Source organism: Euprymna scolopes, chromosome 44, assembly GCF_053919585.1.
Source record: "Euprymna scolopes isolate OS-2025 chromosome 44, ASM5391958v1, whole genome shotgun sequence".
Taxonomy (NCBI): domain Eukaryota; kingdom Metazoa; phylum Mollusca; class Cephalopoda; order Sepiida; family Sepiolidae; genus Euprymna; species Euprymna scolopes.
In genome coordinates, this window is record NC_136525.1 from 44,520,086 (window position 1) to 44,542,643 (window position 22,558).

Below are 22,558 nucleotides of genomic sequence, written 5' to 3' on the forward strand. Positions count from 1 at the left end.
ACAGCGGTTAACGAAATCTGCTGGCAGAACATCCATGGAAAAAACAGGTTGTTCTTTGCATGAGTAACAAAGCAACATATTATAAAAAGGAGTGCTATCCTATTTAGGGGTCAAAGTTCAGCTTCAAGAGAATCAGAAAATAGTTGTTCACTGTCTGATCAGTAGGACTGTGACAACAGAATATTATTTTCTTTCTTTTGACTCTCGGGTATATATCCAACACAGACACACTTAATATAAAAACATAAGATATCAACAGATATATACTCAAGAGTCAAAACAATGAAAAGAATATGCTGTTGTCACAGCCCTACTGATCAATTTCTACTGTTTTTATGGCATATCAACTCTTTTGGGGTTATTAAATACCAAAACATCGTTTGAAAAGCAAATAATCACTTAAAATAAAATACACATCAAGTGCGCTTGAAAGCCAAATCACAACGTAATATTATGAAAATGAACAAATATTTTACTTGTTTGAAATTTATAACAAATATATTTCGGAGTTATCCTCCATCTTCAGGGTGTTGTTTCTTTTTTTTTCTTCTTCCTTGCCATGTTGTTTGGTTTCAAGCGCACTTGATGTGTATTTTATTTTAGTCAAATTAAAACAATGTTTCTATATGAACTCTCATTCTTTGAAATCACTTAAAAGTTTTGTTGTTCACGCCATATCAACTTGTTTTAGACAAACGTATATCAAACCTTTTTGGGATTATTAAACGCCAAAAGGCATTTTCTCTTCAAAACCACCATGCATGAAAACCTTCTGTGGACTATGAGGCCAACATGGACTCCGGTTGGGAATCCCTGTATTAGACGAACTGCCCAACTCAAAGTTAAAAAAACACAAGAAAACAAATGTGAAAGCAAAACTGTTAACATGCATTAGGTGCTGCAACATGTTTAGTGGGTTGCGTTCGAGGAAGCTGACATAAATATAGCCCACATTATAACCCCCTACACTTAGCACAAATATTCTTATGATAACACTTGCATCCCATGGCATCTATTCCGACGTATTAAATCCTCTGTTAATTGTTGTAATTAAACGCAGCAGCAATTAAGCCGCTGATGTGTCGTGTGATGACCGAAAAACGCTGCTTATCTGTGCACGGAACGGTAGACTCTTGCTCGCAGCCATTAATTGACCAGGATCGGTTGGAGGTTATTTAATAGCATTCCTTAGTTTCTAACTAGACATCTAAACTGATTGTACTCTGAGAGTGCAGATCTGCACCAAAATCAAACCTCAAATTTTTGTACAAAGATTTACACTATTTATAAGGTAAAGGGATACGTACAAAACTTCAGGGAGATTAATGCCCACCGCCTTACAGTTTCAGGTAACCCTCAGCAAAACTGTAGTATCTGCTGGCTTCCTTCTGATATTATGTAGGGTTAGTATTAGTGTTAGGATGATTAATCAGAATTGGGAATCGGGAAAATTAAAACTTTTTGTGGTATCGGAATTGGAAAATTTTCTGCCTAATTTTGATGGAAAAAAAAAAATTCTTTTGTGTTTATTTTATTTTTTTTACTTGATTTTGTGTAAAACAAAATTTTCCTTTCCTTCTTAAAATAAAATATCTATTTATTAATTCTAAACTAAAACTTTAATCTATAAATCATCTTCCTTCCCTGAAAGTGAAATTTTGCATTTGCAAAATATATGCACATATTACATGGGTGTTTAAGGATATGTGCACATATTACATGGATGTTTGAGGATATATACACACACATATTACATGGATGTTTAAGGATATGCGCACATATTACATGGATATTTAAGGATATATACACACACGTATTACATGGATGTTTAAGGATATATACACACACATATTACATGGATGTTTAAGGATATACACACATATTACATGGATGTTTAAGGATATGCGCACATATTACATGGATGTTTAAGGATATATACACACACATATTACATGGATGTTTAAGGATATGCGCACATATTACATGGATGCTTAAGGATATATACACACACATATTACATGGATGTTTAAGGATATGCGCACATATTACATGGATGTTTAAGGATATGCGCACATATTACATGGATGTTTAAGGATATATACACACACATATTACATGGGTGTTTAAGGATATATACACACATATTACATGAGTGTTTAAGGATATATACACACATATTACATGGGTGTTTAAGGATATATACACACATATTACATGGGTGTTTAAGGATATATACACACATTACATGGGTGTTTAAGGATATACACACATATTACATGGGTGTTTAAGGATATATACACACATATTACATGAATAATTAAGGATATACGCACATTTCACATGGGTGGTTAAAGTAATTCAAAAAAATTTTTTTAAATTGTTATAACTATACATAAATTTAGAGATTTAAAAAAGTTTGTAATTGTACTGGAATCGTCCCATCACAATTCACAAGGTGAGGGGGGGGGTAGATAGAGTTCCTCTGCCGTGGTAAAGATAATACATCTAGAAAAGGGGTGGGGACTCGCGATTGAAAAACCAAACCAGATAGAGGAAATTCGTTTGCACTGTACAGCAATTTGCCAGTGATGGTTCTTCCAATTTATCATGAGCTAGCATGGAAGTAGTAATGCTAAAAAACTGTCATAAGAAATACTCATGTCAGTACACAATCTCGTCTAAACTGAGATGACAGAACATAAAAAAAGTATAATTAGCCTAGCTACCCGGTGCTGTCCAGGAATGTGAACAACAAAACAGAAGCGGCGAACTTTGTGTCACTTTCAGACATGATAGGAGGTTCCTATTGCTCTTCCTATTACACAACTGACGAACTAGTAGATAGCTTGCAACAACAACAAAAAGAAAACCGGTTTTCATGAAATGGAATGTCATCTTTTCTAAGGCGACAATTATATCGTTCCACCTAGTAGATTTAGTATCTGCCAAACTGAAGCCGAAAATATACTATTTCAATACTCAATTTAAGTTAAGTTTCACCGAAATGTGAAAATAAAATCAAAGATGAAAAACAGTAGTCTGAATAATCCAAATTATCAATACTCATATCAAAAATTCTGAAAGAAAAAAAAAAAAAAAAAAAATGTGAATGGGGTAGGTAAGAGTAGGGTTTTTTTTGGACTCCTCAATTTCCCTGGGCAACACCGGGACACTGGTTTCTGCTAGTAGTAAACAAAAATAAAAATAAAACAATGTCATGTGTAATTATTAAAGTTTTGTTTAACGTGATACAACAAAAAAATATGACCACGCACGCGTGCAAAATCATTTCATAATTTATATTAATCAAGCTAAGGAAGTGCATCATCTTGACAAACATTTTTTTTTTCATGCCGCTGCTGCGAGTTGATAAAAAGACCCGCTTATTGCTTCTTCCTGTTTGTGTGTCTGTTCAAGTAGTCAAGTGCCTAACCACTTAACAACTGGTTAGGCGGAGCAGGAGGTGGTGGTGTTGCATATATTTCAGGGGGTTAGAAAGAGAGAGAGAGAGAGAGAGAGAGAGAGAGAGGAAGATGTTAGAAAAGAATGTCCTTCTCCCTCCCGGGTAACAACGGCTATCCATGCTGGTTTATTATATAAAGGGCAAAGTGTCCAAATAAAAGTCAGAAACTACATAAGACACAAAGTTGATACAGTCTTTTAAAGTATTGCTTCTGAGAAATATCTATTTTTTTTTACTTGGGTTCACCGCTTGTCAAGGCCCAAATGCTATTTGAGGACAAAGTTTAATGAGTGTCAGGTGGCAAGTGAAACAACACTGTGATGATCTGTAGTTGTAGAATTTGGCAAGTGTTTAATTATTTAAGGGAACAGCTCAACAAGAATTTGTTTACGTTAGACTTGAAAATTATAATTTTATAGTCAGCTGGGAAGCAGCTCCACAGTATTGCATTCCATAGATAGATAATTTTCAGTTTTAGACAGTGATAGAACCCAGAAGAGAATATTCCAATCTATATTATAAATCTCACCTGTATGTATGTATGTATGTATGTATGTATGTATGTATGTATGTATCTCTCGCAAAAACTTTCGACAGAGGCGACATCCTGACAAGATCAGTATCATTTTGAAGCTCAACATCTCAGATGACAAATATCGAAAAATTGGCCAAAAACATTAACTCCTTCACAGTACTGGTTCAAGTCTGCCTGCCTACTACCACTTTTTTTTTTTTTTGCTCAACGCACACCTCCAAACACCCAAGCTAGTCCTATATGAAAGAATAAAACTAAAGGAGGCATTCGGATTGCGAACATAAAAAAATCGTGTTTAATTCTTGATAACATACGATAATATAATGAAAGAATCTTTTCTTTTTCCGAAATATTAGATATTATCTTTCCGTCATTATGCTGCTAAAAAGAAAAAATCAACTTTGTAGAGATTTGTTATGTATTTTTGTAGTTTTAGCTGGGCATACAGACATACACATACAGAGCTTGAATGCTTACTAGACACTATCTTTGAGAGTCTAAGTCTACAGGGGTTTGTCAGAACAACCTGGCATGAGCATACTTTTCCTTACAAATAAACCTCGAATAAATATTCAAAATCACATAGCATTCACAACCCAAATAAAACCACCTCGGTATAACTAATCTACACTGGTTTTTACGAGGAATGGTGCCCCTTCTCCAAGTGATATTACTTCAGGTAAGAGTATGAAACCAGATACTCCACCAGACTAGATAAATTCTTGCCCTGAAATCCAGTGAGATCAAGAGACTACAAGAAAGACATACATATTTAAATGGTCAAGTGGGGAGAGGAAAATTGTTCTCAACTTCTTTACTAACTCCGTGTTCGAAAGATAAAGGCGAACGTTAGTGAAATATTTGAGTATCTACATCACGTTCCCAAGACGGAGCCCATTGATTTCCGAGAACTTGATTCAGATATTATATTCATTCTGGGCAACGCCGATCAAGAAAACAAGCCGTGCCTGCGTGGTCCCCCTCTGGTGTTGCATGTGAGATGACGCTACAAAAAATAGTGAAGAAATGATGAATGTGAGAAGTGTGAAGGGCCAACGTTGCCTTCACATTTTTGCCAAGTTTCAGAAAAATCTAATGGATGGGGCAAAAGTCATGGGGAAAAGTGTCATTTTTTGCAATTTGAGACATTTGTGACCCCTTTTTGAGCTCCTGGAAACGCTGAATCCCAGTGAAAATGAACAAACGGTGCAGTTTCACGCCTTAAGACATGTATATTTGAATTCAGCACCATGGAAAAACCACTATATAGACATACATATAAAGTTTTTGAGTAATACGAAAAAAAGAGCTCCAAAAAGGCATGTTTTTTTAACCTTAAAAGTTCCAGAGGAATGAAAACCAGAATTTTGCCAAGATCACGCATACTGAATTTATATTAAGAACAATGGCCTCCACGTTTTGACCAAGTTTCAGGAAAATCTAATGGATGGATCAAACGCTATGGGGCAAAAAGTGTCATTTTTTGGCCATTTTGGGGCATTTTTGACCTCTTTTGAGCCCCTGGATATACCGAATCCCAGGGTAAATGGATAACGGTGCAGTTTCAGGCCTTAACACATCTATATTTGAGTTGACTACCATGAAAAACCACTATATTGTCAGACATATCAAGTTTTTGTTGAGAAAAATGAAAAAAAGAGTCACAAAAATGGGCGTTCTTAGCACAAAGTCCCCGGGAACATGAACCAGAATTTTGCCAGGGTCACCCATTGTGGATTTATATCAAGAACAATGGGCTTTACTTTTTGGCCAAGTTTCAGAAAAATCTAATGGATGGATCAAAAGTTATGGGGTAAAACATATCATCTTGGGCTATTTTGGGGCATTTTGGACCTCTTGAGCCTCTGGGGACGCAACAGGAATTTTCGCAAAATTTTTTTTTTTGACTGTGCACATCTATTTAATTAAATAAAACTTGTCGCAAAATTTCAGGAAAAACTAACGGACGGTTATCTGACAATCGTCTGGACTAACGGACGCATGGACGGACACCACTGAAAACATAGGTCCCTCTCCGATAAATCGAGGGACCAATATAAACTTTGTGGGTGTTTGTTTTGGATTTTTCAAGGTTTAGATGGACATTCAAACACATGCCCAGACAATTGCCTTTTATATAACAAAACACCCTTCCACCCGTCTCTTCTTTCTTTTTGTCACCTCTTTTTTTTTTTCCAAAGAGTTTAAAATAAAGAGTCAGAGTTACTTACTTAAACGAAGCCTTGTGTCAGACCTTCCTTTTTGTGTGTGGGTGTGGGGGGGGGTAGACAGCATCTCTTGCTCTCAACCGACCTTCCCACTATTTGCCAGAGATAGTTGAGTAGGGTGTGGAGTTTTGCAACTTCTGCATCCAAAATACTCACAGCCCTGCCCTCTATCATCATCACCATCATAATCACTCCTCCACGCCCGATTGATGGAATGTTTGGGTTTTTTTTTTTTTAACTTTTTATTTATTTCTTGTTACTGCACAACACTGTTTTGTTTTTTCCTTCGAGTGTGCGGTTGCTTTTATACTGTCGGCTGTTAACATTGTCTCTTTCATCATGGGGAGAAATATTACAAAACTGAGAACTAACCTACGATTATTTTTTGTAGTAGAATGAAAAACAATTAATTGCTGACTCTTCCAGTAATGGCAGCATTTTCAGGAATGTCGACATATCTTTAAGCCAATCATTGTACCAATCACATACACGCACACACACCTATATATATACTAGTATGGTGACCTGACGTTTCCCGGGATTGAATAATGATCAATGAATGTTTCACACTCCCATATTTTTATTCTCATCAAAATTAGTGAAATTGCCCATTTTGCAATCGAATCGATTGGTTACCTGATTTAGTTGGCGACCATTGCAGTACACCGAAATGAAGCTCACATGCCTCTCACTATGACTTATTTTACAATACATTGTGGTCTACATTGCACTGTAGAGAACCGACTGTTGATTTTATATAATTATCTTATATAATAGCTTGAAATAAAATTACATATGCAAAATGTTTTAAAAAAAAGTCCAAAAATGTTTTTAAAAAAGTCCAAAAATGTTTTTAAAAAAGTCCAAAAATGTTTTTAAAAAAGTCCAAAAATGTTTTTAAAAAAGTCCAAAAATGTTTTTAAAAAAGTCCAAAAATGTTTTTAAAAAAGTCCAAAAATGTTTTTAAAAAAGTCCAAAAATGTTTTTAAAAAAGTCCAAAAATGTTTTAAAAAAAAGTCCAAAAATGTTTTAAAAAAAAGTCCAAAAATGTTTTAAAAAAGTCCAAAAATGTTTTAAAAAAAGTCCAAAAATGTTTTAAAAAAAGTCCAAAAATGTTTTTGAAAAAGTCCAAAAATGTTTTTAAAAAAGTCCAAAAATGTTTTTAAAAAAGTCCAAAAATGTTTTTAAAAAAGTCCAAAAATATGCTTAAAAAAATCCAAAAATATGCTTAAAAAAATCCAAAAATATGCTTAAAAAAGTCCAAAAATATGCTTAAAAAGCCAAAAAAATATGTTAAAGTCAAAAATATGTTAAACAAGTCAAGTATCTTTAGCTTTAACTGTGCTCAAAACAGAAACATTCATTTTGAACGCATTCTTGTCATATCAAAGAACCTACTGTTGATTTTAAATGTTGAGCCTTTCGGCTTGTGTGGTTATAAAACTTCTCAAATGCACTTGTGATGTTAGACTGTGTTAGGTGTTAACTTTGGTCAAAATCGCCTGTTTATTCCTTAATCAGATTATTTCGATTATTGATACTTATCAAAAACATTCCAATACAAAACCTATCTAAGCACACTATCAGGTAAATAAACTTCCTTTGCTTGACATTTCATAAAAATCAACCCAGCCGTTTTCAAGTTCATAGAGAATAATGAACTCACAAAGTTCCTTTTATATATATATATATATATATATATATATATATATATATATATATATATATATCAAATTTTAGTCATAATGAATTTAAAAATTTATGACTTTTTAAAATTTATTGAATGACTAAAATTTGATTTATTTGTTCTATCTTGTATATCGAGCAATTTATATTTAGGTGGGATAGTACTTATAGAATATTACTGCCAGTAATATCTTGTAAAACTTATCACAGGTTTCCATACCAGTTGATTGTTAGATAATTTTATTCTAAAGTATATATATATATATATATATATATATTACCGTGACATAGGCCGACATATATTCGGTGGGGTTTTAACAGTATTTTCTATAGTTTTTTTTTATTTGAACTCATTTTCCCAAACTTGTTGTGTTCAACAGAGAGTTCGACGCCATTTTAAATTTTCCAATACATCGGTAAACACTATGTTTTTCAAGCTGAATAAACATGTTACATTAAATAAAAACACTAAAAAATTATCCAGTAAGGTAGAAAAGTAACTTATCTTGTCTTTAATAACATTTATTTATATATATATATATATATATATATATATATATATATATATATTTGTTTTCTGACGTTTTCGAATCTATGTGTATAATAAAACAAACCTAGTGAACCATTACTGGGAGCTCAAAGAAAGTAGACATTCACCGGTAGTAGAGTGGAAAATTGTACAAGCCAATGCATGTAAGAATTTAGACGAGCCGTGTAGATTATGCTTGAATGAGAAATTCATAATCCTAAACTTCAAAAGCGAAATAGCAAATGCATGTACAAAATATATTTTACTTTTGGATAACACTACATAAAAAATTTTAAAAAACATTCACAATATATATATATAATAAAAAAATCAATGTTGTCATTCAATCTCGAGAGACAATGGATATCCATGTAATATATTTGTTTTCTGATGTTTTCGAATCTATGTGTACAGTAATACCAACCCAGGCTTTCTTGTGTGTGGTACGTTCAAGTGGTAGAGTGCTCACCTCGCATGCATGAGACTCGGGTTTCGAATCCAGAGTTCGGATGTGTACAACTGATGAGCCCAAATGAGAGGTTTTTTTTATTGAATTTAGTAAGTTAAAAGTGTTAATACAAACAAAATGGATGCAGTTTAAAGTCTTGCTCAATATAACCTCCCCTTTCTTAAATATATATCATCGCTTGAGAAAAGTTATTTAAAGTTAAATTCCAACAAGTTTAGACGCAAAACGTTTCAACTTTATTTTTGTTATCGGTTTTGTAAATGTATCTGCGGTATTTTGTTCTGATGTTATATAATTTATAATAATGGATTCCTTTTTTTTTTTTTTAACTTCATTTCTTATAAAGTGATATTTAATATCTATATGCTTAGATCTTTGGTGAATTACTGTGTTCTGTGCTAAGACTATGCTGGCTTGATTTTTTTTTTTTTTTAAATTCAATTTTCACCCCAAACAAGGCACAGTACCACTTTGAAGTGGGGGGCTACTATCGGGGACATAAGTTGCAAGGGAGATGAGTAGCAAGAGGTCTGTTCACATTACACTTGAACTTCTGCATGTCAGTACAGTTGGGAAAGCAGAATTCCAGAAAGGAGTTTCAAAGTCTAGCAGTTCTGGGGAAGAAACTATTAGGGTAGAAGGCTTTCTTACACTTAGGGATTTCTACTGTGAAGGGGTGGGATTTGTCGGGGCTATTCATGTCGAGGGGGTACAAGTGCTTGTAGTTTGTCAGAGCATTCACCATTAAAGTACTTGTAGAACAGACAGAGGGATGCTACATTTCATCGATAGGACAGAAGCTGAAACTTAGATGACAGTTCAGGACCTATCAGGTTGGTGACTCTCTTTTGAACCCTGTCAAGGAGTGAAAGACAAGTAGCAGATGTACCAGACCAAATGTGACAACAGTACTCCATACATGGGCGAATGATGGCCTTATAGAGGTACAGGATACTTTCAGGCATAAGTAGCTTTCTAGCACGGTAGAGAGAGCCCACATTCTTTGCAGCAGTCTTGGCAATGCTCTCAATGTATCTAGTAGCAACTCGAGTCTTGAGCTTCTAGTTTGTTGGCAGTCATGGCTCTTGTGAGCTGCGGCACTGTTTGACTACATTGTATTAATATGTGTATGCATGTGCATTTAGGCAGCATTCTTTTGTTTAGCAATATTTTATTAAATAATATAGACATCAGAGTAGAAAGTAGATCTTGGGTTTACTTTCAACAAACGCATAACTCTTGATTCTTATTTTGTCTTTTCGTTCTCAACTCGAGGAGCAATGTTTCTGACAAAGAGGAAAGAATTGCTATTTTCTGGGTTAGAATCTATTCCATCTAACACGTCTTGTTGTAAGTTTTTGACCATGGACTACTATTTGATCTGACCTGACCTACCTCCACCCAGCTTAATGTTATAGGAGTTTAAAAGAAATAAAATACTCAAACCTAGGTCTTTTCGAAACTAAGGTAAAAAAGCATCCGTTTTTGCAACAACTTTTTCATTCACGTGAGCTTCTTACATCAAGTGGCTTCATGTCTTGTCTGGAGCGATTGCCATAAAAAATAAAAATCCTGTCCACATATTTTATTTTTGATCCTTTTTAATTTTCTTGCTTCAGGCAAGAACTGACTAACATAGCTGTCATAATCACTTTTAGCTGAAGTATTTTCAGATCCATCATCAGAGGATAAATAACAGAACTGATGTTCCTATTTACAATGCCTCCCCTCGGGACAGAGTTAGACACCAGGGTCGTTTTTTAACGTGGAGAAAAGGAATAAAAATAAAAATTGTCTCAGTCTGGAAGGATTTTTTCTCCACTGACAGAACAAGAAATTGAAGTACAGCATCCGAAGAACAGATACTACACTTTGATCTTGTCCCGAAGGCCAAGTTGAACTGATGTTATGATATTTGGAGGAGTGTATTTTTTTTTTCTTTCTTCTTTTTGGATCAGTAAATGACATGTAATTAAATAAACTGTTGGCTATCAAGTTAAAGAGATCAAACTCCCATCACATGTTTCTCCCACTACTTTTGTTTGTCGAAAGTAAACAATAAAATAATTAATACAATAAAAACAGACAAATGTTTTCGTAGTAATAATATATATATATATATATATATATATATATATATATATATATATATATATATATATCACAAGAATTAATATACGAAGATATAATTTTATGTGTAAACTTTCAGAATTTACTCGGACAGTGCTCAATGCATAGGTAGAGCTAGGTAGTAAGTTATGAAAATATATATGGCAATTAAGCTACACACAATATTCCTCGTTTCATTCTCGTGAGAATTCGTCAGGAAGCCTGACGAATTCTCACGAGAATGAAACGCGAAATATTGTGTGTAGGTTAATTGCCATATATATTTTCATACCTTGCTAACTTAGTTATATTTTGGAAAAATGTATTCCAGAAGAATGCTCTATTATAAGGGGAAAATTCAGAAAATAAGAGCATATTATTTATATTTTTATTTACAGAAAATTTAGGAGATAATTCATCGGTACCGTCAATTTGAAACCTGATAATAGGGAACCGTTTTAGGTCCTCATATCAAGCTCTCTTCAGCCGATAAACAAATGAGTATTGGTTGAAGAGAACTTGATATGGGGGACCTAAAACGGTTCCCTATTATCAGGTTTGAAACTAACGGTACAATGACTTATCTCATCCAGATTTCCTGAAAATATATATATACACACACACACACACACAAGTGACCTTTTCTATGTGCTGAACGGTCTATTAAACTACTGTCAAAACTTGACTTAAGACTTGATATATAGGGGATTTGAACCTGTGGAACAAATTCGATTTAGTTTTTAGCCAGTAAAAATAGCTGCTAACGGGCCAAAATTGAAAAATTAGAACTTAGAAGGTCTAAGTCAACTTAAAATGCACCTATATATGCATGCGCAAATATATATTTATATGCAAAAGTTGGTTAATTTTATTAGTTTTTATACGCATATGGATTTTGCCCAGATGGTAACAAATAACGATGGAGAGCTACGTGTATTGGTTTCAATTCTAGCTGATGGCACCCTAGTCAAATTTTTTAACTTTTTAAATCACTACTATGTATTGGGTACAATATAATAATAGAAAATTGGTTTTATAATAATAAATATGAAATCTGTATAAATTAAAATATCATATTTAAGCGTATTTTATGACCGGGCAACGCCAAGTGGCCTGCTAGTACTAATCTAAAAATGAACCAATTTCCGTATGAAGAAATCAGATACCTTTATCGTACTATCTCTATTGAGACGACGCGGAAGGAATCGTAACCCACACATTTCAAGATGATCAAACGGTGCCTCATGGATAACAATCCTCTTGCCAGCCTCAGGGCTACCCTCACCACTGAGTTCTGCACATGCTTGGCATAAACAACCGTCTTTTCAACCTCTCTCTTTGCAACAACCACCTTGCCAGCCTCTGCTGCTACCTCACAACCACCTTGCCAGCCTCCGTTGCCCCTCCTTACAACCACCTTGCCAGCCTCCGTTGGCCCTCCTTACAACCACCTTGCCAGCCTCCGTTGCCCCTCCTCACAACCACCTTGCCAGCCTCCACTGTACTTCTCCCAATCACCTCGCTACCTTCTACGCATATTTGTAGGTTTGTTTCATGATGCCAGTATAAATATTTTTGCAAACAATTTTGACAATTATGCATTGTATGTTACGTCTTCCTTCTCAATTGTTTAGAGCGGATCTCTATTATTATGTCCTCGCATCAGAATAACTTACATGGTTTCCCAGTGCACTGCTTTCTTTTTTGGAGGGGAATATAAAATAATAAATGTATTTATTTTTTATTTAACTACTAAAATTTCCCAATTACATTATTGCAGGAAAAAAAAAAGAAAAGGATATTGCTTATATATTTATAACACCAATATACAAAAAAATCTGGAGTACAAAATGATTTCTATTACGAGGGATGTGCAATAAGTAATGCCTCTGACCCACTTCCAGTTGTCTAATCTAGCTGAAATTTTGCATGTGCAATGATTTATATCTCTATGGGTTATGTGGCAAATTACAGCTCTGAACTAATTGTGGTTTCTGTTTTACAGGTGTTTGAACTGAGTCAGGTGTGAAATGGAGCCTGTTGAATGTCGAGCAGTGAGCCGGTTTTTGTATTGGAAAGGACGCACACCACAGGAGATTTTTGATGAAATGAAAGAAACTTATGGTGGTAATGGCCCATCATATGACCTTGTAAAACGCTGGCATCGTGAATTCAAACATGGCCAGAAGTCTGTGGAAACAGCTCCCATCCTCCCTACTCTCCTGACCTTGCACCCTCTGACTTTCATCTCTTCCCAGCCAGAAAGTTGTTTTTGAAAGGAAAGGGTTTCCCAGATGATGCAGCCTTGATTTCTGAAGTCACGTCGTGGTTGGAGGACCAAACTGAGGTGTTCTACAAAAACGGTTTCCAGACCTGCATCAAACGATGGGAGAAATGCATAACTCTGGGTGGTTCCTATGTAGAGAAAGATTAATAACTGTGCCAAGTTTCGTTGCTTTACTGCTATGGGAAGTGCGCCAGGGGCATTACTTATTGCACACCCCTCGTAACACTAAAAATTAAAAAAATCTAACTAGCTCGAAATGCTTAGTCTCTTTCCTTCTCTGCTTCGTTTGGATTCGCTTTCCTTCTCACTCCCCAAAGCAAGTAAGTTTTCATAGGAAAGTGTTAACTCAAAATATTTTTCAAGCAATGAAAAGCATTCGAAAACTCTAAATAGTAAGACGTCTATGTGAAAATAGTAAGCAGACGAGAAGTTAGAAATTTCTATACAACCATCAAAATCCAAAGACAGAGTACTAAGGATTCTAGAACGTCTGCTCAACACCTCTTCTCGGGCAGAAAGGACTCGATGACTCACATACTAGCTTTCTCCATCCTGCACACACATTCCTATACGCTAACAACAGTCAGGCAAACAGAAACGAAATGTTGCTCACAACTATACATACACTAACAAGAATAAGGTAAACCAACACACATACACAATGCCACACTGTCAAAATACTCACCTATATATTATTTATACATGCTTATTTACACTATGAGGATTGGTTATTCATATTATTTGGATTCATCGGACTACTGTTCTCATCTTGAGCGTGGTTTTTACAACGTTTCGGTCGATGTAACCTCAAACCGTCTTCAGGTGTATCTTGTTGAACTCTGGAGTGTTTCTGTCGAACTCGGGAATTTGGATGGAATTTCGAGCGGAACCCTTTATTTACATAAATAAAGTAAATCTTGATCTACATTAATGATCTTCTAAATCACATCCTTACATCATTCATGGAAATTTATGCTGATGACACTACTATCTATGGTAGCACATCTAAGACCGTAAATGACCAAGTTCTTCCCGATTCTCTCTTCTCTAATTTTGAGCAAGTGGTACAATGGGGAAAGAGGTGGCTGGTTACTTTTAATGCATCTAAAATCAAGCTTTTATCTTTACATCATCAACGCTCTGATCCCCATCTGGCATCAATTGAAATGAATGGCTCTCGTCTTGGGGAGGCCTCATGTTTTGACAAGCTTCTGGGCCTGACCTTTACTCCTGATCTTAAATGGAACACATACATTAAATCCGTTGCCAAAGCTACTGGAAAAATGGTGGAATCCTTCTATCGATCCAGTAGATATCTCACTGCTGATGCAATTCTTTATCTATATAAGAGCCAGGTACGTCCAAGGATATAAGAGCCAGGTACGTCCACATCTGGGCAGGAGCTTCTAGAAAGAACTTGTCCTGTCTTGATAGAGTTCAAAATAGACTTTGTAGCCTCGTAGGGAATGTCTTTTTCACTTCCCTGCTACTTCTTTCTCACAGAAGAGATGTTGCGAGTTTGTCTTTGCTTTATCATTATTTTCATGGCAAGTGATCGGCTGAGCTCCAATCTATGGTCCCCCCTCGCTAAACTTTCACAAGAAACACTCGTCTAGCAGAAAACGCTATCAATAATTTCCCCCACTCTTTATCTGTGCCTAAACCTAAATGTAGATTCCATGAGCAAAGCTTCTTTCTTAGAATTGCACGCCTATGGAATTGTCTTCAGTTTTCCTGACTACAATATGGTTGTCTTCATATTTAATGTAAACAAGGTTTTGATGAGCCGTTCCATATAAGTTAACAAATTTACCGAATTTCTGTTACTAATGATTACTATATTGTCCAATTGCTACCGTACACTCTTTAACTCTTGGCCTTGATAAGTGGTGATGCCTATGTAAAAAAAAAAATGAAATAAAAATAAAGGGTTCCACTCAAAATTCTGTCAAAATTCCAGAGTTTGACAAGATACACCTGAAGAAGGTCGGAGGTTACATCCACTGAAATGTTGTGAAAATCACACTCAAGATGAGAACAGTAGTCCGATGAATCCAAATAATATGAATAACGTTTATATTCTTATCAGTTATATAAAACTAGTCTGGGTGCCCGGCATTACCCGGGGTGCTTGGAGGTGGGTCGGGTGTTGAGCAAAAACAAAAAAAAAAGGTGTAGTAGGCAGGCAGGCTTGAACCTGTGACTTAAAGGTAGAAAAGAAAGTGAAAGAAAATATGACATTTTACCCCTACTCCATGACACGACCGGAAGTTCGGAATGTTAAAATTAGATAAAGTCAATGTAACTGATACGATGACTTGCAAAAGTGGCTCATAAAAAAATCGATCCCTCCTTGTAGAAAATTGCCCAGTTGAGGGTGAAAGAATGTTTTGGCCAATTTTTCGATATTTGTCGTCCGAGACGTTGAGTTTCAAAATGATACCGATCTCGTGAAAATCCGTCGCCTCTGTTGAAAGTTTTAGGCAGATATACATACATACATGATGATTGCAACATCCTGTCAGACGAGTGCCACTCCCTCAGACACTTAAATCCACGAGCCCAAAAATGACTTCCATCGCCACAGGACCATTTTCATTCCTGGCTTTCGGTGTCACTTCAGTAAGAAAGATGTAGCAGGGAGGAAAAAAGGACATTGTCCACCAGATCTCAAAGCAAGAAAGGTTCACCGAGCAGCTCCTCCCTAAATATTGTAATAATCCTACATCTTAGGCTGCATTTGGTTCTTATACAGATAAAGGACAATTGTTAAGAGTAACACACCTTCTGGAGTGGTGAAATGATCAAACCAGTTTTCCAGCAATCTTGGCAACAGATTTGATGTATGCGTTCAATTTCAGGTCAGTTCAAATTAAGATGCACGATAACAATATGTAACAAATGGAGTAATGAACAAAAGTGGTTGGAAGATGGAGAAGACGATGATGAAGATGAGAATGATAAAGATGAAAGATGAAAAAAGATGAAGACAACGAGAATGACGAAGACGACAAGAATGATGAAAATAATGACGGAGAAGATGAGGATGATGAGGACAGAGAAGATGCGGATGATGGAGAAGATGCGGATGATTGAGAAGATGAGGATGATGATGATGATGGACAAGATGAGGATGATGATGGAGAAGATGAGGATGATGATGGAGAAGATGATGATGATGATGATGATGATGGACAAGATGAGGATGATGATGGACAAGATGAGGATGATGATGGAGAAGAGGATGAGGATGATGGAGAAGAGGATGAGGATGATGGAGAAGAGGATTATGGAGAAGAGGAGGATGATGATGGAGAAGAGGAGTTTGATGATGGAGATGATGAGGATGAGGAGGATGGAGAAGATGAGGATGATGAGGATGATGAGGATGGAGAAGATGAGGATGATGAGGATGGAGAAGATGAGGATGATGAGAATGGAGAAGATGAGGATGATGAGGATGGAGAAGATGAGGATGATGAGGATGGAGAAGATGAGGATGATGAGGATGGAGAAGATGAGGATGATGAGGATGGAGAAGATGAGGATGATGAGGATGGAGAAGATGAGGATGATGAGGATGGAGAAGATGGAGATGATGAGGATGGAGAAGATGGAGATGATGAGGATGGAGAAGATGGAGATGATGAGGATGGAGAAGATGGAGATGATGAGGATGGAGAAGATGGAGATGATGAGGATGGAGAAGATGAGGATGATGATGATGGAGAAGATGAGGGTGATGATGAGGACGTGGAAGATGATTTGGACTAAAGTATGGCTGTCCTTCCATGTCAGGTTTAAACCCGAGAACTCAGTTTAAACCTGAAGACTTGAACTCCTTTCACAGCCTTTTATAGTATTATATAGCAATTGCTAGTACATTTGCATTGCAATTGTCTTTAATATGAAAGGCCCATTATTTCAGAGAGCGCGGGGCAGGGAGGTCTACCAGGCAAACTGACACTCGGTCAGTCCAATACATTAATGGACAATTGTTAGATAGATTGACTCGTTCATTTTTAGACACCCCCCCACCTCGGCCGCCTCTTCTGAGCAGAAATAAATAAGCTCAAGTCAGTTTGGGGGTAAAGAAACTTATTTAAGGACTGGCCGATGAGAAGTAGGACTAAGTAGTTGAGAGAAAATTCTTTTTAATATGACACCATGACATTAGCATGTCGAATGTTAATAGAAGTATTAGGAGAATTATGGTTAAGCATTCAGGGTAGGAGGTAAGTAGAAAGGATGAGTGAGAAGGAGTTCAAAGCAAATAAAGAGAGGGGAAGGATGATAAAGAGTAATAAGTGAAAGAAAAAAAGAAAGAGGAAAGGGAAAAAGAAAAAGGTTGTTTTATTTTACGGCATATCAACCCTTTTCAGGTTATTTGATACTGAAACCAGTTATTTTGGAAAAAAAAGGTTTTATGCTTGGAGTTCTTTATCAAATATTTATTCATGGTGTTTGCTTTTGATTTATGGCATATCTACACTTGGGTTATTTAATGTTGAATCCAATAATTTTGAAAAAAAAAAAAAAAAAAAAAATGGTTTTATGCTTCAAGTGCTTTCTTTATATTTCCAAATATTTATTCATGGTGTTTGGTTTGTTTGTTTGTTTTATAGAGAAAAATTGCTTTTGTTTTTTGTCTTTACAGAACATGATTGAGTTTTGCAAAAGGAAAGGGGAAAAAAACAATAATAGCATCAATGTTTGGTGACTTTAAGTCAAGAAGACGTTATCTTCAGACAGCCTAATCTGATAGTGCCAGAAAAGAGAAAGGGGGGGGAGAAAGAGAAAAAAGAAAATAAGACAAAAAGAAAATAAAACAAAAGAAAGAGGAAAAAGAAAGAATACTAGGTTTTTGAATTTTTGATATAATGATCAATTATCTGTATTATATGGATTGTTACGACAACCGTTCTCATCTCTAGTGTTATTGCACAACGTTTTACTCCATGTAATTTCAGACTTTCTTCAGGAGTATCTTGATGAACTCTGGAATCTTTCTGTCAAACTCAAAAATCTGCATGGAATATTAAATTTAACCCTTTATTTAATCAACGGGTGATAACACGTTCTTGTTCCATCAGCTATGACCGGATAAAAGTCCAAACTAATTTGCAATCTATTTTGAATGTCACTCACACTGACGAATGAACCTTCAACCTCCAGAAGAGTGTAACTTACAATTGAATTTTACCAAGTAGTTTATCCACTGCACCACGGGCCGTTGCAGACAATTCTAAAAATGAATTTTGGTAGCCTCATAAATTAAATGAAATTCCGTGTAGATTCCAGACTTTGACAAAAAGATTTCAGAGTTTGACAAGATATACTTAAAGTTTGGAGGTTACATCAACCAAAATATAACCTTCTTGGCCTTCGGGACAAGATCAAAGTGTAGTATCTGTTCTTCAGATGCTGCACTTCTATTTCTTGTTCTCTTTCGGTGGAGGAGAAATCCTTCACGACTGAGACAATTTTTATTTTTGTACCATTTCTCCACGTTAAAAAACGACCCTGGTGTCTAACTCTGTCCTGTGGGGAGGCATAGTAAATAGGTACATCAACCAAAAACGTTTCCGTGGAAACACTTAAAGAATCCAAATAATTAGTGTTGGTATGATTAATCGGAATTGGGATTTGAAAAAAAAAAAAAAAAATGCAACTTTTTAAGGTATTAGAATATTAAAGATTACTTTAATTATCATTTTATATTGGATTTTGTTTTAAGCAAAATCTTTCACTACTGGTAGTAATAATGAATATTAATTTTAAATTACAAGTAAAACTAAAATTTATAGATCACCCCAAAAATGTGATTTTTATGTTTTAGAAAATATCTATACATTGAACGTTTTTACGGTAATTGGAAAAAATAACTTTATAGTTATTTAAATAGGAGACTTGTTGTCACTTTTTAGAAGACATTTGTAGGTAAATTAAAATTATTTGAAAGCCGGAAAATGCCAAGGAAAATTTTATTAAATGGTAAAATCATTTTTTTTTTTTTGTCTGAAATTTATAAAGAATCAGAATTTGGAATTTAGTACGGAATTGGTGAAAATATTGGAATCACCCCATCACTTCAAATGATACAAAGAAAAGAGTAATTTAAGGCAGATAAAAAAGAAAGAGGTATAAAGAGGAGGAAAGAGAAATTAGTGGAAAAAGAGAGAAAGGAAAAATAGAGAAAGGAAAAACAGATAAAGAAAAAACAAAGAAAAAAGACAAAAATAAAGACAAAAACAGAAAAGAGACACAAATAGAGAAAGAAAAAAAAGAAAACAGAAAAAAGACAAAAATAGAGAAAAATAGACAAAAAGAGAAAGAAAAAATAGACAAAAAGCAGAGAAAGAAAAAAACAAAGAAAAAAGAAAAAAAGAAAAAAAAAAGAAAAAGAAAAAACAGAGAAACAAAAAAAAAAAAACAAAGAACAGAAAAGAAAACAGAAAAAAGAGAGCAATATACTAAACCGCCAATTCTTAATAAAATATGAAAATGCCTTAAAGTCATTGGAATTTCTACAATCTGTTCTTGAAATCCCGTTCCAACATTTCGGTTAATATTAAAGCAGCAAAAACTATTTTTTTTTCCCCTAAAATATTTGCAAGATGGAAAACGAGAAAAAATATCTTTGAAACAAATAGGTTTATTCCAAAAGCAGAATTTATCTCGCAGACTCACAGATTATGGTAAACATTCGCTTTACAATCAGAACCTGTGTTTCTACGACACTGCAGCTCTGTTCTGGAATTTCTAGAAGCAACTGACGTACATCACTAGAAGACGTTCTGTTCCTTAGTCAGTTTGAACTAAAAGGTTTTACACACTACTATGTGTCCGATTCATTTTTTTAAAGTCTTGTAATTTTTTAGATGAGGGATGATAATTTGGATTATTTGGACTACCGTTCTCCTCTTGAATGTTTTGGTTAATATAACCTCCATCGTCAGATGTATCTTGTCAAACTCTAGAATCTGTACAGAATATTGAACAATAGGCCAAATTAGCTGAACCTGTGGAAATTCCACAGAAGACTCATTCATATGTAATATATTGATGTTGGCATTCTGTAGATGTTCAGTGAGACGCCCTTATACTACTGTAGCTTTTTTGTTAAAACTGCAAAAGTATTTATCTAAGTTAGCACGAACGCCCGGCAAAGCCCGGTTATAAAGTACTGTTAAATATTATAATTCGTGCAGATTTTGTATGTATTATTATTATTATAGAGTTAATGTCCTATCGATTTTTATATGTTATAAAGTTGCCACTTCAAAAATATAATTAAAAAAATATATCCATATGACTTGGGTGCATTAGCTGGAATCGAAACCGAAATAAAAACATAGGAAAAAAATACATGTATAAATATATAGCTTGAGCCATAATCGAAACTGAAACAACTTATTGAGAATTCTTGATAAAATCATTTATAAAAATTTTTTTAAAAATAGATTACTGGAGTGTCATCAGTTATAATCGAAACCAAAAATTATGAAGAATTCTTGGTAAAATTATTCATGATATAAAATGGAAGTACATAACAATTAAACGACCCGGATGTAAACGTGACACGCAAAACACACACGCTACCGTATTAATATATAGATGTTCATTTTTGCATTCAATACAAATCCCTATTAATGTCTAACTGTGCATTGAACGGATACCATAATACTTAGTTCGCTACACCTTATCATTACAAAGGTCCATACAAAATTCCAGCCAGATAGCGCCTTATAATGCAAATTATTAGTTTCAATCTATCATATAAAGCTATCTTGTCAGGTTTTGTTCTTAACCGGGGTACGAAAAAAAAAAAGATCTATATAGGTCTCTTGTTATCAACTACATGTAACTATAACTACTAGCGGGGGTACCTGACGTTGCCCGGTTGTTTGGAGGTGTGTGTAAGGGGGGGGGGTAAATTAAAGAATAAGTGAAGTAATAACCCTGTTTAAATATTCAAAAAAAAAAAAAAAAAAAACGATGTTAAACTTCTTTAAAAAAATCGGCAAAACCAAAACTAAAATAAAAAAAGAGCAAACAAACATAAAACTTCTTTAAAAAAGAAATCAGAAAAAACACAAAGCATAAATCAGGGAAAAAAATATGATGGACGTGTTCGGAAAAACAAAAAAAACAAAAAAAAAACACAGTGAAAAAAAAAAAAAATGGCATTAAAATTCCATTCCAGTTTTTCTAAGCCACTACAAAATAAAGTAAACCCAAACCTGTGTTCTTTCGTAACTGTCCCTTGTGGACGATCCCGCAATAGTGTTAAGTGGTGGCAAGAGAAGGAGGAATTTATTAGACAGAAAAGATTTTACCACTTCCATATATTTTAATCGATTTTGGCAGTGAACTCTCAGCAGAAAGAATATAGGAATCTATGATAATTGAGGAAGTGGAGAGGTAATAGGCCTATAACACACCTCAGATATTGTGCTGCAATTTGTGTATATTACATTTGCATGAAATGTCTTGTTTTTAATCCTAATAAAGTCAAAATCACAGGGGAAAAATGAGTTCATTTTATGTATATAGGGATAACTAACTATATAGGTCTCTTGTTTTTTATATATGTATACACAACATGACTTCTGTTGCTGGGGTTCGAATCTCTCGACTAGCATTAATCGTGACACCCTGCACTGATGATTCCAGAAAGAATGAAACACTAGTGTCTGTAGATATTTAATAATTATTATAGTAAATAATAATGTCAGTCCCTTTAAGAAATTTGTTTCTTATCATTGAGCACTTTCAGTTGTAATAAAGTCGGTCAACTTAGCTCATACGCACAGATCATCATGTAATGATTGGATCACATGAGTAAAAACATTTAATAGGAATAAATGCTTAATTTCAACTGTATCTCTCGCGTTTGACGGGGTTTGAATCTCAACTGGCGTTAATTGTGACACCCTGCAATGATGATTCTCGAAAGGATGAAACACTAGTGTCTGCATGTATTCTATAATTTTTAGAGTAAATTATATATATATATATAATGTGTATCTCTTGCAGTTGACGGTAGCCGAGTAGTTCAGGTCTTTGCTAATGAAGACCGACATGACTTTTGTTGCCGGGGTTCGAATCTCTCGACTGGCATTAATTAAATGTTTACAGACTTTTATAGATTATATATCTATATATATAAGCTCCAAACCTGCACTGATGATTCCCGAAATAATAATAATAATATATAATAATAATAATAATAATAATGATATATATATA

General features: G+C 34.7%; 2 protein-coding genes across 2 annotated transcripts in view; one reads left to right on the top strand and one right to left on the bottom strand.

Moving 5' to 3' along the window:
• The window catches only part of LOC145268827 (rap guanine nucleotide exchange factor 1-like), a 307,722-nt gene that overhangs the window by 219,179 nt on the left and 65,985 nt on the right, over positions 1–22,558 (bottom strand). The window lies entirely within an intron of this gene.
• Positions 13,563–17,080, top strand: LOC145268591 (uncharacterized). The gene is made up of 2 exons (XM_080124039.1): positions 13,563–13,626; positions 16,407–17,080. Exons 1-2 carry the CDS (start codon positions 13,563–13,565, stop codon positions 17,078–17,080), a joined length of 738 nt encoding a protein of 245 aa, XP_079980165.1.

Coding starts and splice junctions, on each gene's coding strand:
- LOC145268591 (XM_080124039.1), top strand. CDS start 13,563: ATGCTTAGTCTCTTTCCTTCTCTGCTTCGTTTGGATTCGCTTTCCTTC. Junction 13,627..16,406: donor CTTCTCACTCCCCAAAGCAA/GTAAGTTTTCAT, acceptor ATGATTGAGAAG/ATGAGGATGATGATGATGAT.